This window comes from Aulonocara stuartgranti (genome assembly GCF_965226115.1).
Source record: "Aulonocara stuartgranti genome assembly, chromosome: 14".
Classification (NCBI taxonomy): domain Eukaryota; kingdom Metazoa; phylum Chordata; class Actinopteri; order Cichliformes; family Cichlidae; genus Aulonocara; species Aulonocara stuartgranti.
In genome coordinates, this window is record NC_138950.1 from 6817366 (window position 1) to 6833322 (window position 15957).

Consider the following 15957-nt stretch of genomic DNA (forward strand, 5'->3'; position numbering starts at 1 on the left):
AAATAAAGGTTAGGACTGTCCAACTCTTCTGAGCGAAAACAGAGGTGTGGCCTCTGTCCTTCATCAGACATCTTCACCACCTCCTCCATGTTGTTTTCCCTCGCTCGCTGTGTCAGAGATTTGCTGGTTTGTTGGCTTTGGCCGTGGCCATCTAAAGCCCCGACTGGGTTGACCCAGCCTTGGGTGGACTGGCTCACACCTTCCATTAGAGTCAGCTGTCAGATGGTGAGCTGCACCTGCTGTCTAAAGCAGGGTGGGCCCGCCGTCGCTGCCTCCACCGCCCAGCCAACGCTGGAACACATAATTACTACCTCAAAGATGATTATGCTGTTTACTCATGCCCATACGCACAGCAGATGACTGTTTCACACTCACAGCTCGCTCTCCCCTGCCTCGCTGAGAAGGCGTCTCACCTAGTGATGAGGAAATTGTAGCAGCCAACCAACATTCAGACCATCCAACCAACAGGCCTGATGCCAAAGAATAACCCACAGCTATTAGCTGTTCAAACACCCTCCCTCCCTAATAACTTTGACTCAAGTCAATAGTTCCAGTGAGAGCTGGTTTAGTCTACAAGGAGCAGAGAAATCTGATGAAAGTAGTCCCTGAGACTGAAACACAAGATTAAGACAGACAGACAGAAATTAAATGAGCATTAAGCAGAAGCATGTTAAATATGTGTGGTTATAGCTTTACACTGTAGCTGTTCATTTTACTTTGACATACCAAACAAATACTTCTTACCTATAAATGTGTCTCCTCACCATCTAACACAGACGCAGACTCCTCTTTGTGCATAATTCAAACTGAATATTGGAGTTTCTGGAATTGTAAGTAGCATTACATGTGTAGTAGGTTTTCTTGTAGTAATTACCAAGCTGCAGGAGATCAGAGTTTATTGTGGACTATTGAATCCTCTCCCTGCTTTTCACTTTATTAAAAAAGGGCCCAACTTTTAGCCAACTTAGACCAGGCCAGTATTTCAAAATATCTGTGCTGTCATTTTGTAATTTTCGAGATTCATAAGTGACATAAAATCCATCAGTTTTTTTGAGAAGCATTGATTGTTTACAGTAAAAAGGTGATATCAGTGTGCATCATTAAGGTGGTATTAAATAGTGGGAGAATGTTGTGGTAACGTCCTGATAACGCTGTCCACGCGTGTGCGCAGACGAGGAAGGAGGAAGTTATTTTCTCGTTAGACTGTAAAACTTGTTAATGCACAGTCTATACAGGGCAACACCCCCCAAGCCCTCTGCTATTTCTCTCCCTCCCCTTTTCCAGGAGTCGTATTGAGCGTCGGGGCTGGGACATTCCTGGTTTGACGACCAGCTTCGCCGCTGCCATGATTTGCGGAGCAATTCGACACTGACTTCAAAGATGCGTGTGTGGAAGAGGCAGCGGTAGAGACGGAGACCGAGCACTGCAGAAAGTTACAATAAGACAGACATACAGAGGCAGAGAGAGAGCGCCAAGTCGGGACTTTTACTGAGAGAAACGGACTCCAGAGAAAACTCTCCACCACCGACGTAACGCGAGTTTCGACCAGGGGGGACTTGGCGCACCTTGGCCCCGACGCCTGCGCTGCTTTTACGGGTTTGAACTCTCTCTCTCCCCTTTTCAACCTCTCCGACTGCTTTCATGTTCCTCAAGCCGTCTCGCACTTTGAGCCCGTTTCTAATGGAGGGCCCGGTACGGATTTGCCAACAGAAGAATGCGTTTTGCTGCTAATTCACCGGACGTCTCGCAGCTTTTGCTCTCCTGCAACAGAGGTAAGACGGCACGGAGGGGAGGCAGAGAGGGGAGTCCCAGGCTGGCTGCCTGACCGGCTGGCTGGCTGGGAGAAGACCTGGGGTAGGATTCAATGTGGAAAGCTCGAGTTTTCAGGGAAAAACAAAAGAGATGCTAGGATAAAATAGGCAGAGAGCTCCACGGTGCCGATTTGATCCATGTTGTCTCGTTTTCTTAACTTTGAATTGTGGCGGAGAGACCAGCGGCGCGGAGTGGCACTGTGGCGAGCGGAGCGTGTGTACGTTTCCATGAATTAAGGGCCCGCACTATAAACCAAGTCTGCTATGACTTTAAATAATTATTGCCCATAATTGTACTGGCGGCACTGAGTATTGAGTCTGCATTGCTTTGCGTGAAGTATAAGAATATGATGTTATGGTCCTAAAAGAGCTTGAAATAATCTCTTTTAAATTCTAATGCTGAAATCAATTCATAAGACTCCTTTAAGCAATTCTTTTGCCTACAGCCATGGTTTGTATTTTGCTTGAACACGCACAGAAGCACTCAGATTAACGTTGCTATTCAGCAGTTCTCTTTATCCTTTATGTATCCCCTGATTTGAAGCAAAAGAAAATCCAAAATATTTGTTTGGTAAACAGTTCTGGCAGCTCCTTGAAGGCAGCTACGCTCGAGTTAACATCCCACAGTTGAAATCAGATGGCCTGCAGGCTCCATTTCTTCTTTGAAAGATGAAAGAACATTTTTAGAAAAAAGGCAAACATGTCACTCCTCTGACACATTGGATTCACCTTGGTAAAAGCTGAAAATGGACTGTCAACAAGTCATACTTTTATTATAGAGAAGATCCACAGAAAAACTGCTCGAGCTGCCACATTTACCACTGTGCAGAAACATGGTGGCTTGGACTAATATTTGAAGTAGTGTGTTTTTTTTCCTACAAAAACAGAGAGCCTTTATTGTTTCAGATGAATCCCCAGAGGGTGTCATAAACGTTGGTTTGGTAAATCCATGTTACCATTGCTCAGACACTTGGCAAGTGCACAAATCACTGTGCAAAGCATGCAAAAGCGACTTTACCTGCCTGGCAGACAGAAGGTGTCATTATTTACTCAACCAGGGGCATGCTTTTGACAAAGAGTAAAAACATTAGAGACAAAGAGAAATCTTTGAGTATACTGAAGAAAAAATATGCAGGTGTGCAAATATATGGTCATGAAACAGCCTTCACGTTGCTCAATTCTCCTCGGTTTCATGTTCCTTCTCACTCTTCTAATCTTACAAATAAAAAAAACAAAACAAAAAAGTAGAAATAAAGACGGCGCTGCTTTGAGCTCAAGACTAGTTGTACAAGTGTGGGCATGAACTAATTTTATTCAGGCTATGCACTTCAGGAACTTAAAGATTTATGTTTTCACAGTCCTATGCTGATGTAACCCAGTTTTCTAAATCATTGTATTTATAAAACTTTCAGCTAAATGTGCATATGAAAATGTAGTATGCACCATAAATATTGTAAGTGATAATATGAGATTAAGACTGTTGCTCTGGGTGGAAACGTGGAAAGCGGCAGAGTAAAAGTGACGGTAACGTGGTGGCTGCTGATGCCAGATTCCTCAACTTCCTCTGTCTGCTGTTCATCCTTATCATCAGAGCTTCACAGCGACTATTGTTACATAGGGGTGACTCTCAGAAAGCTGAACACTTAAAAGTTATCAAGAACAAAGTCTTGAATCCCTCTCGAATGCATGACATCGAGTCAGTGGGACACACATGGCTGCACTCAGATAAAACACTTTCAAGTTCAAACAGTTGCTCACGCATTGTTACGTTGGTGGGGGACAAGAAGACACTTCCGATGGCTTTCAAATCCTTTCAGTGCTTCCCAATATTGGGTGAGCTTTTGACAAGGGCAGAGCGAGATTTGCTCTTTGTGTTCAGGGCGTTGATTTTGAAGGAGAAATCCTTCCTCAGGTTTGAGTCTGTTCCAAGAAATTTTTCTTTTTATAAATAAACAAAAAACTAAGGTGTAACTTTTTCTGCAGCCGCTTTCCCTCATTGTAACCTAATTGGCTCTATGATCCTTGCATTGCTTTCTACTCAGTCAGTCCTCTTGGACCGACTACTCCTTTATTCAGAAAGCTCAATTGCCAAACGTATCTTTGTTTTATGGCAGCAGAAATATGTGTTTACAGTCTTTATTTGCTCTGTTATTTTTTTTTTAAATACCGTCTATATGAGGCTCTCTTTTGTGTCCAAACTATATTGCTGTATGGTATAGTACAAGTTCCTGATTTTAAACTTTCCAGAATGACTTTAATGTATTTAGTACAATTGACTGTGTTTATCTATAGTAGCTTTGTATTGGGAATGTGACTGAATTGGAGGACAGAGCCTCAGACCCTTTTTGTGTGTGTGTGTGTGTGTGTGTTTGTTTTCCCTGCATGTATTTAGGGAAATTAATAAACCATTAGTGGCTCGGCGCTTATCAGACAGACCTGAACAAAGCACAACGATGCCATTAAGCGAGTTGGAATAATGTTTGAGCCATTAGGGTGCTCGTTAATGATAAACACATGTTGCTGTAGGAGAACTATGTTAAGTGGGCAATTTGGACATAACCACGTGTAATGATACCAGCTCCGGCACTTATAATGGCTCTCTTGATTTTTCTGATGCAGTACTATATTCTCACAACCACTTGCACACCAGCAATGACAAATGACTGCTGAATGTGGTTTTGTTAATGATTAAACCAAAAAGTAAAGTCATATATACAGTGAAATCTTGCAGTTCCTGAGATTATAAAACATTTTTTAATACTCATATGATTAATTAATAAGTTGACTGACAATTAAAGTCATTAAAGAAAATGTAAAAAAAAAAAATCTAATATCCTGAGATGCTTTTTTTTCCTCTTACTTCAGACTCTGGGAAAGTCCAGTGGCCCTTCTCATCATTTTCTCACCATTTTTAAAGTAATTCTGCTGTTAAAACTAATTGTGAATAAGCAGTTTAGTTGTAGATTTGTAGATGAAGGTTTGTCTGAGGTGAGTGTGGAGGAAGAGGGAGACTCGAGTATATTTTGGCCATCTCCCACATTCTCCCCTTTTCTAAGCCGAACAGATTTGAGGCCTGTCAGTAAACCTCAGTTCTGGCTCTAAAGTGAATGGAAGTGAGTTTAAAACCTAAATCACAATGTGGCTTGCTTGTTTATTTGGTTTCGCGCTCTGATCTGTCGTATTATTGCACCATTGGATTCAACCTTTGGCTGAGAAGAATGTTATGAGAGTCATAAAGCAGGAGAAAATTTAGTTTTTGGAGCGGTGACGTTAGTTTTCATCTCCTTCACAATATTTTGACTGCTGGAATTAAGACTCATTCATTTTCTAAATCTCTGATTACTAATCCATTTCAGCTTCTTAGTAATAATAATGTAGAATTTATGAAACTGTTTTATGGTTGACGTTAAAACGTACAAGTAACTATTCCCAAACCAAAACCTGGCTTGTTTTAAACTCTTGACATATAGCCCTCCTTTTACTCTCATTGCTCAGGGATTGAGTCATACTGCAGCATTTTTACCATTTTCTATTGCTGCCCTTTACTCTGAGAGCTTCAGCTCCCATTCGTCAAGGGTAGAGTCAGACCTCAGGCCCCATTAGATGGACAGAGGGGAGTTGTGGGCAGCATGCCAAAGAGCCCCCATGTTCAAGGAGCCATGGGGGGTGCTGATTGACAACACCCAGCAGCCATGGGCAGGGGGTCGCTGGGAAAGATGGGCAGGTCAGAGTAAGAGTTTGAGCTCTTGTGACTGCTGGGTTGGTGAGAGCGCCCTGCAGCTGCGGTGCTAACAAAAAAGGCTTTACTTTCCAACTTCAGTTTCCCTCTGTAAATATATTCTGTGGGCTGGCTGTGAGCGGAACTGGGTTGGAATTGAGGTAGCTGTAAGGTGTCGCTTGTGTTTATGTGAAGCAGACATAAGTAGCGCTTCTTATCTCCTATGAGCTCACACTGTCATTATTTTAACTATGCTACACACATTTCTCTCTGCGGGACCCCCACCTCCCCCACACCTCCCTATTTCTTCTATTCCCCCGACTCTGACAGATGATCCAAACACAGCAGCACAGACTCGCCGTACTACGCAAACTTGTTTCTCCTGTAGGTTACAGATGAGCTGCGTGCTTCCTCTGGTACGACTCTTCCGAAATGTCAAAGGTGAGCTGACTGTAACTCAACGTATACACCAGCTCTCAACAGATCACCATATTGAGTTTCTAAAAATTCAGAACCTTGAAGGACCTGAAACTGGATAACGACTTTCAGGAGATTTGAGAAATAAAATGAGAAACATCAGGGCATAATTGTTAAGACAAACAAACAGTTTTTGGAGCAGCAGAAACAGATGTTCCAGCCAGCCACTGAAATGCAGCGGAATGAGGAGATAGGCAGGGTGAAGAGGTCTGCTTGTTCTCTGAAAAATGTTTGCATACTGTTAATGTAATGGAAATACAGGCCTTAGCTAAATATATATGTGTCCATGCTTTCAATATGATAAGGGAATGTAAGCCAATACCACACACGTAGCGCTTTAAAGCACAAACGCAGCGTCCAGGCGGCTGCGTAGATTCTGAGAATACCCCAAGGGCAGGTTGTGCGACACAGTGGGATGCACTTTTTACCACAGGAAAATATAGTTGGGTTAACTTTGATCCATAGCTTGGGGATGTGGGGGTTATATGGATAGAACAAAAGATGAAAATGGACTAGAATACTTTAATGATCTCGAGCCATGGTTTGAAGTACGTCGCTTTCTCTAGATGCCTTTATTTATGGGCTCATAATCATCTGAGGGAGTGCCTCTTGGCTTGTGCAGCTACAGTACATGTGTCTTTAGCATGATGCAGAGCACCACATGCACGACAGAGAACAAAATTTTCCCCGGGAAGGCCTAACGTGGCATTTGCGCGTGCAGATACCCGATGAAAGCCATCGTCCTGTGTTGTTAATCAGCCCCAGAGAAGATTTCAGGGAGTGAACTTATGAACTGGACTCCTCCTGCAGAGTATTTCAGAATATTTTTTTTCCCCTTTTCTTTCTGCATCCTCAGCGTCTTCCTGTTTGCAAGATTAATTTCTTTTCCCCTTCCTGTTAGCGACCCCACTAAATACGCCTGCATTAGTCCGTCACCTCGTCGCAGGCTCCAAGAGTTAGCCTTTTCTGCTTGAATCTGCGGAGCGACCGCAGCTTTCTATTTCAAATGTTGAACCAATAAGTCACATCTGACATGGGTTTTCTGCAAACCAGAATGTGTGTGCTGCTGAAAAGCCAGCACAAAGATCAGCAAGACTATATTAAGGCAAAACTAGCGGCTGGCACTCCCCTGCAGCTGACAAACAGGCTTCTTGTTTGAAGGGCTGTTTTCCTCCCAGATCAGAGTGTGAGGCAGTGTGGGTACTGCTGCTGCCTGCCTCTGGGCTTGTGGTTGTGGGTGCCATTTTGGGCCTTCCCTACTCTGAGATGTGAGCCTTTAGGGAACATTGGAACCCCCTATTTATAAAAGATATTCAAAGTGAGTGGAGGAATGTAAGTCAGAGGGATAAAACATAGGGTTGGTCCAGCCTTTTACATTGTTCGGAGAATATTTTAAGATGGGAGCAGACATTCTGCATCCTGCGGAGTATAGTTCTGCCTTGAGATGGATAGATAAAACTCTGTTTTGACTGACTTTAACAAAGTAAAGTAAATCACTGTCACCGTTTCGCGGCGCTTTCACACAGTAGCAAACACACGAACCCAGACAAGAAAAAACAGAGTTGCCGTAAGCCACAGTTTTTCTATTTCCGCTGTGTTTTGGTGTTGTCATTGAGGTTGCGTTTCTGTTGGCGCCGCTGCAGCACTACATCATCTCCCAAAAGCTTTTCTCACCTCCAGTGCTGCAGCAGTGAGCAGCGGGGACCCTAAACATTTCGGAGAGCTTTTTACAGTTTGACCAGGAGCCAGAAGTGGAAACTCGGATGATGTGAGTGTTGATGTATCGCCACCGAGTTTGTTTTGCGATCATTTGATGGCTGCGCAGCAAAAGAGGAGCGTTACAAGGAGAGACGGATAAACATTTAGACAAACTAAATAAAGCATTTACACACTCTGTTTGGGACTGTATATTTATCTTTGGGTCTTCGAGCTTGTACGTGTAAGGGGGGGTTGGGTTGGTTTGTTTGGGTTTTTGCAAGAGATTTGTGGAATCTGTGAAGAAGACTAATTATATTTTAACCTTTTTGCATGTCTTTGTTTTTGTTGTGCCGGTGGCTGGGGAGTTTTTAGCAGATGAGGCTTTCCTCACCCCGTCCACACACACACACACACACACTCCTCTCCAGCATGAATATGTTGCCATTACTCTGTTATACTTACAAAGTGCATTTATCATTATGAAAAAATGAAAATGTCTGTGTGCACTTTCTTTCTCACGCCTCTCGAGTGACAAATGAAGAAGAGCTGCTGAGGCAGCCCAGTTCAGTTTTATTTCTGGCCGGTTTTAAATCCTGACTTTGTGAAACTGAGTTTCTTGTTAGTATCTATTTGGACACCTTGTCATTTTGTTTTCGCTGCACATGTTTGAAATTACATTATTTAATGTATGTTTCAGTCTGAAAGTGCTTTTGGTTGGCAGCCAGGGACCTATCAGGAGGAGACTGAACAGGAATTGTTTGTCTGCGTCTTTGCTGCTTGTTGCTGTAGAGACACGGGCAGTGATGGAATCCAGGAGAGCTGGGGAGGGACGGGAGACTGCGCTTAGTGGAGAAAGGGTGGGGGCAGCTGGATCGCTGTATGCCCATGGTTTATAGCCCACACAACAGCATTTAAAACACAGATAGCATCTTGACTCCCACAGCAGAGCTGGACATTTTCAAGTCTTTTGGCAAACTTGATCATTTTTCTCCTCCCCTGCATCAGCATGTTTTCCCATCATCTCTCTAATCAGGACTGATAGTGGGGAATGTAAATCTGTGGCCTCCTGCCCCCGGTGCCACGGCTGCACAAGCTCCCAGCTCCCCTCGCACTTGCCATGATGAATCAACGTCTTGGCACATGCTGGTGATCAGTGTTATAACGCACCCTGCGGGCAAGAAGGCCTTCTTCTGCATTCCTTCTTTCCATCAGAATTACCTTTTCGTCTGAGCAGACGTTCCCCTGTGGGCTGAAAGGCCTGTGAAATCAGTTGGAAGGGCCCAGAGAGCTTAGACAATGGGGTAGGGTTGTTAGTTACATGCGCTTTGCAAAAGGTCTCGAGGTGGCCTTGTATGGTGGCGATACCCAGGGATCTGTTTCCAATGTCCGAGGCTGCTATTGAGTTTCGCCCCTGTGGTTAATCCTGCTGTTCAGGACCTTGGGAAACAACCATACCTCCCTACTTTCCTGTCCCTCCCCCGCACAGATTCCCAGGAAAAACAAGACATTGCAGAACAATCGCCAATTAAGATGGGTCTTACATACTGTACCATTCAGTCTCTATCCCTTCTGTCTCAATCTTTTTACCCCCTCCCTCTTTCTATCCACTCTCAGCTCTCTGTTTGTTTCCTTGGCCAACAAGCCTGAGGGTAGAATTAGCACTGTCTCCCAGGTCCCGGCCCTGGCACTTTGGGAGGGTCGGACTCTGGTGAACGGAGGCGTTGTTGGGAGGAGGTGGGGGAATGGGGTGTGTGTCCTTGGTAAACAGGGCTTTGTGGGATGTGACTGTCTGATCCCCAGGGGCCTCTCCTTTCATTGCTCTTCTGTCCCGTACAACAGCACTGTAGTCAGGACCTTGGCGTCAAGATGCTCTGGGACCCGCTTGGCCTCGTCATCACCCTGCGCCTCCCGGACTGATGGTTGTCTGTCAGCTGCACACAGACATGAGAGAAACAAGTGTCTCAAAAGTAGCCTGTCCTTGAAGATGTCTGCTGTAGAAAACTCTGTTTAAATCTTTTATTGAGACACCTTCATTAACTTTCTCAGGCTCAGACAAATGCAGTCGATTTGTCTCATGGATAGACTAAAACCTCCTTCTCATTGTAAAACAAAAAGGACCCTCCCTTTCTTTCCCTAATTCCCTCAGTTCATTCCAAATCATGTCTGTCTTTTTCTCCCTTACTTTAGCTCACCCCCTTCTGTCTAAGACAGTCCCACTTTTAATAAGATCTCAGTCTTCAATCAGACAGAGTAAGGCCATACCAGAGGCCCAGTGTTTCCACTCATTAGTTTTTCTCGGTGGCCCCGGGCTGCCTCGGTGGACTCACCCAGACCAATACAAGAAGCCCATAATGGTCCCTTAGAGTCTGTTCTATGAGTCGGGTCTTCCAAAGTTTCTGGGCTGAGCTGAATGTAGCTCGGCTGAATCATCAGTCAGTTTTGGCAGTTTTGGATGTCTTTATCTGTACGCTTCTATCTCCGAGCCAAATAAAGGAGGAGAAAGAAGTTTGGGCTTGGCCACTTTTCACCTCCTATTGAATGTTTCACCTTTTTAAATCCTACACATCTCCTTTTACTTCTCTTCCAGGGAGCCTTTCTTTTTATTTTTCTGTTATAGCTTTTTTACCCCATTGCCTCTCATCATTCAGAATTTATCTCCCATCTCTTGTGTGTATGTGTGTGTGTGTGTGTGTGTGTGTGTGTCTTTCTCTGTCTTTTTCTGTGTGTCTGTCATGCTCTCTCTTTGTGGAACTGAGGAATGTGTGTGCTGCAGATCCTCTGTCAGTGAGATGTGGGGCGAGTGCAGACAGGTTTGGGGTATAGCATGTGAATCCGCTTCGGCACACAGGTCAGATTAGACCATCATACCAGAAAAGACTTGCCCTTTCTCTTACACCCCACTGATCATTTACCCTTGACATCTTTATCTCTAAGCTTCAATTGGTTCTGGTCACCTGTAACAGTTTGCTCTTTCTTAAACTAAACCTTTTGATTTAATGAATTTGTGCTCTTCTACTATTCATTATTAGTCATTTATGATAAAAACATGATATAAAATTAGTGCATTAATGTTGGAGGGCTGCATCATGGTGTCTGTGTTTCTCTGTGAAGCAGAGAAGCCAGGCCCCTGTCTCAGTCAGCAGCACCAGTTGTGACCTGTTCTTCCTCTGCCCTCCAGGTCTTTGATGCTTCGCTGCATTGCTTTTGTCCCTGTTTACCCAATATGACAGGGATATGGGCCAGTCCCACATGGGGGCAGATGGGGCTTTAAGTAGTTCCTGCAGAGAGGGGGCCAAAAAAGAGGTGCAGGTGCTAATCGCCCTAGAACTCAAATCCCTTTCTTTTCCCTGAGGGCAGCCTGTCAGTGTGTTTATTTTCTCCTGTGTCATCACCAGGGATCCTGCTTGTCCTGTGAGGGGGTAGATGGTTTTATTCCTCTGTTTGAATGTCTCCCTTGATAGAAAAATAAAGGTGGTGCCTCTCAATCATATATCTGTACTGTGGAGTTGTCCGGAAGGGAGTATGACAGATGAAGTAAAAAAACAACACAGAAAACAGAGTTACAAAGTCTCAGGAGATTGATGTTTTTCTTGCAGTTGCACCGTTAAGCCAAGTGTCAGTCAAAGATTTGCCAAACACACATGGGTCAACCCCCCACACCCAAAAAAATAGGAACGTTTCCACTTGAACTCGCTGACACATCCACCTAATTTTTTATTTTAATAAACTCTTTTTCGGTGTATCATCTTTCAACGGTGCACAGTTGATTTTTATGCAGGATGTCACTTCGATTTATAGCTGCTCGATCCTGCCTTGAGAAGGGCCATGCATCCACACCGTGAGTGCAAAAACAGACAGTATCATAAGATCAGATTTTCGGGAAGGAGAGAAAGAAAACGGGAATACCACATATTTTCCTTTTAGGTGGTAAAATGTGGAGGAGTGAGATCAACACTCCACCATTAACACTGGAAAAGAAAAAAAGAGTCTCAGGCTGATCCGGCTCCAGTTGACAGGGACTTCCCCTTTGTAAAAGGACCACTCCAACTTTTGTCTGGGTGTCTGGAAATAGGAAATTGGACTTGCCTTTCCATGCAGCCAGTGTTGCCAGCATTAGGACTAGTCTCTGATGAAAGATAAGAGATATCCTCACAGTGTCTGTCTCCACTGAGGAGGCTTCATGGTGGCGGATGTCAGGGGAAAGCCAAAAAGATAAGAAACAGGAATGATGCCCTTGTGTTTCCTCGTTGTGCCAGATCAATAGGGCAGATAGGCAGCTGTGTGTGTGTTTACACAAGGGCATCCATTCAGAACTTTAGTGCCCAACTGGCCCTCCTGATGGGAGGACTGAACAGGTTAAAATAAGAGAGCGAAGGAAAGGTAGCCAGAGGGAAAAAAGCTCCGGTTTCTCACCGTACTGTGTGCCAGTGTGCCCATGCTTGGTTGTTCATTGTTTTAGCACTGTTGTTATTATTGTAATTATATATCATTATTCCGGCAGAGAGAGAAAGATAGTTTCCACTGATGACATGGGGGTAGTGTGCAGGGCCTGTTGCAACTTGTGGGCTGGAGAAACGCCAGCCTGCAAAGATGTAAGTTTGATCTGTGTGAAGTAGCATGGACACAGTTAATATGGAGCCTAAAATGCAAAGAATACACCATATGCATCATGGCATGTTCCTGAAACTCGGCAGTTGTAAACTAGCTTACAGGCTAGAGGGTTCACAAAGAATTCATTTTTAAATATTAATTCTTAAGCACTTTATTCTTGTTTTGCTTTAAATATTTAGTTGTGTGTGTGTCAGTGTGTGTAATTGAAACGGAGACAGCTGGAGGTAACCTCTGGGAGCTGTCCCAGAGCCACCAGACACCCGCTGGTTCATCCTCTCGCTCTTTTGCTACTCCTCCATAACCTTTGACCTCTGGGTGATCAGGGGCGTGAGCCTAGAGCTGGAAGAGTTTATTATTTCCTGCCTCTTCTATCCTTCTCCTCTCAGTATGCCCTCTGAGAGAATGAGAGAGAGCAAGATGAAGAGAGTGGGTATGAATACATCAAGTGAAGGCAGCAAAAGCCCCAGCATTCAGAATGACCTTAAAAAATGCACAGTGTTAACTAATTAGCAATGCATATACATAGCGTTGGCACAATAAATCATTTGACTTGCCATTTGTGGCTTTTATAAGAATTTATGAACCTTTCACCACCATAAAGCTAGAAAGCATCTTCTGATTATATCGAGCCCCACTATAGATTGCATATAAAATATAGACAGAGGTGCAGGGGTGTCACCTATTGGTCTTAAATGCTGCATTTTGAAGCTTCAAAAGGACCACTTTACCTGCTTGGTTGTATAATACAACTTGTCGATGTCACAAACTTGATGGAGAGGTCCAGTTCAGTGGGTCGATTTAGTGGAAGTTTGGCCTGGCTGCTAGAGTACCTTGTGTTGTTCTGTCCATTAAAGTAGCCACTCTCTTGATGTCTTTAAATGAGCAAATTATATGTAAAAAAGCAAAACATTCACACCCCCTTGTGTAGTTGTCTCGAAAGGCCACACTATCCATGACAGTAACCAAATTCAGAGACTGCTGTTTCGACTGAACCCTTCATAGAAAATGTTTTTACCCCAGTTAATCATATTTATATACTATACACCAAATACAGTAGATGAAAATTTAAAGAAGGTCTGAGGAGGGCGTGAAGTGAGAGTGGGATGGACTCCAGCGCTATTTACTCGTGGGTTAGACCACACCTATCATCAGACTTGACCTTCACTTTCATCCCAACTACACTGCTCTTCATGGCAATAACTTTCAGAGTTGCTATTGGGTGTTTAACATGACAAGGTAAAATTGTATTAGTTAATCTTCTTACAAAGAAAGCTTCATTGGTTTTAGTTTGGTACAATAGGCCTGTCTCATTGTGGGAGGCTCTGAACCTTTACAGTATAAGCTTGAGACATTAATTACAGTTTGCACATTACTAATTGTGCTCCTAATACACACAGCATTACTGTAATTACATGTAAGCACTTCACATCCCTGTGTTTATTTTTTGGCAAAGTAATTAGCAGATTAATTGACGACAGAAATAAATATTCATTGTAGCCCCACGCCAACAGGTCTTTTTCAAGCCCTACTGCACCCTCGAGAGGAGGCTAACCAAATTGACCTGCTTGATTGTCGGGCGGACGAAACAATGTTTTAGTTAGAGAATGAGGGTTAGAAACCTGTTGAGCCTCGCCGCTCCCACCCAGGCATCATGCTTTTAATTTGACCCACCCTTCAGCCTCGGTTGGCCCTTCCGCTAATGTCTGCGAGCCACGAAGCACCAGTGTGAATATCACAGCTGGACAACCATTGTCCCTCCAGCCTCAGGCTCAAACCCTGGTTAGCAACCAGGAACCTGGGATCAAAGCTTGCCCGGATTACTCTTAGAAAAAGGAGGAGGCGTTGCATTCGGAGGGGGGTCTGGTTGAAAAGGATAGAGGAATGCTCCTAATTACGTGCCCTCCACTTCTTTTCTGTCTCTCTCTTTGGCTCTTCTCTTGTCTTACCGTGTGTGTCTGGCCTGCACTTCAGGCTACATTGAACCTATGAGGAAGCAACACAGTGTGACAAGAGAGTGATATTAAGAGTGAGGCGACGGTCTCTCCACAGATACTCCATTATCAGGAGATCTCAGCGGTCTTGTGGGAAGAGAAGGAAGCAGAGAGGCTGGACATTCCAGCCTCCACACAGACACTGAAGTGGGTGAGAAGAGGGGTCAGAAGAGAGGGTGGGAGGTGTAGATCAAGGAGTGTGTAAAGAGGATGTGTCGTGAAGATTAGAGGGATTGTCGTTCAGGATTCAACGGGAACTTAATTGATTTTTTTCCCCCACCTCTGGTTTCCTCTTCCTTGCTTTGCTGTTTGTTTACATGTCGTCTCTTGCGCTCGCGTACATGACGCCATGTTTCTCTGCAGAGCTGCGGCCTGATATGTTTTTCTACTCATCTGTGTGTTGCAGGTTTGCTGAACAGACGTGGACGTACTTACTGGACAACACGGCCTCTGGCAGGGGTCAAAGTGCACCATGGACAGTGGCCTAAGGGTCCTCCTGTCCACTGTGCTGTGTCTCAGCCAGTCTTTGCTGATCACCTGCTCATGTAAGTTGTTGTACAGCTCTATTTACTTTTATTAGCAAAGAATAACTTTTTTTAAATGGAAGAAGATCAGCTTCAAAGCTGACAAACACAGTGGATGCTGTCCACAAATGAGGACACACAGATAGTTAATAATAAAGGCAAATATTTTCAGTGTCAGGTGGATGATTTAGAGGCGTGTTCCTGATTCAGCTCCTGATTGGCCATAAATTAACTTGTGCGACTCAAAGTAAATATTTTGGACCTTTTAATTACACATTTTGGTCTTCCCTAGCAAAAAACAAATTAATACTGGAAATTATTGGTGTAAAAGCAGTTCTATTGAAAAAAGGGAAATTGTTGACAGGCTGTTGGATTATACTCTTTCTAAATTATCGCAAGCATCTTTCTGCCTTTTACTTTAAGAAATGTATTGGCAAATACTGCACAGTAATTTGTCAGTCAGTCTCTATTGTGTAAGTTTATTAAAACAGCTTTAACAACAATGCGACAGTTATAATTTGATTTATAATTTGAGCAAGCCTGCCGTTTATTAATTCACATGTCTGAACCTGTTTTTCTCTGCTCTCGTCTTCTCATCAGCTCAATATCCATCTTTCCACTCTGAGCCCGCCTCCTTGGTTCAGAGTCAAGGCTCTGTTGTCCATCTGCAGTGCTCTGTAAGTCCTCCATCAGCGGTGGTCTCCTGGCGCTTCCGAGGCCTTCCCCTGGACCGGGACACTCTGCCTGGTGTGGAGCTTGGCAGTGGCTCCCTCACAATCTCCTCCCTTATGCCCAGTCATGCTGGTGTCTATCAGTGTGTGGCACGCTTAGACCACGGGCCCGCCATCGCCAGCCGCTACGCGCGTGTTGCCATAGCAGGTACGGATGCAGAGAATTAGAGTCCTGTGCATGCTCCCGCTCACTTCAAAGCGCAGTGATGAAGAAAGAGAGGAAATGGCCTTGAGAAAAGGAAGGCTATTTCGTGATTGCTGAACACTTAGAAAGAATGCCTATCCTCAGCTGCCTGCTGCTGAGTGGCGGAGGGGAAGGAAGCAGTAGGAGCTTTTACTCGGGCATCGTTCCAGATGCCTCTTGACCGGTATCCTTAATGAGCTTTGGGCTTTCCT

The 15957-nt window shown here is 44.2% G+C and overlaps 1 protein-coding gene across 3 annotated transcripts in view; it reads left to right on the forward strand.

Moving 5' to 3' along the window:
* The first annotated feature begins 1223 nt into the window (after positions 1-1223).
* The window catches only part of cdon (cell adhesion associated, oncogene regulated), a 32205-nt gene continuing 17471 nt past the window's right edge, over positions 1224-15957 (forward strand). Inside the window, exons 1-3 of one of the 3 annotated variants that reach the window (XM_082502978.1) lie at positions 1224-1772; positions 14713-14851; positions 15431-15709. In XM_082502978.1, coding sequence (XP_082359104.1) covers positions 14779-14851; positions 15431-15709 — 352 coding nt within the window. In that variant the 5' untranslated portion in view covers positions 1224-1772; positions 14713-14778. Of the gene's footprint in view, positions 1773-7723; positions 7775-14712; positions 14852-15430; positions 15710-15957 lie in introns of those variants that run through there. The other 2 variants (XM_082502980.1, XM_082502979.1) reach the window with 2 other exon arrangements.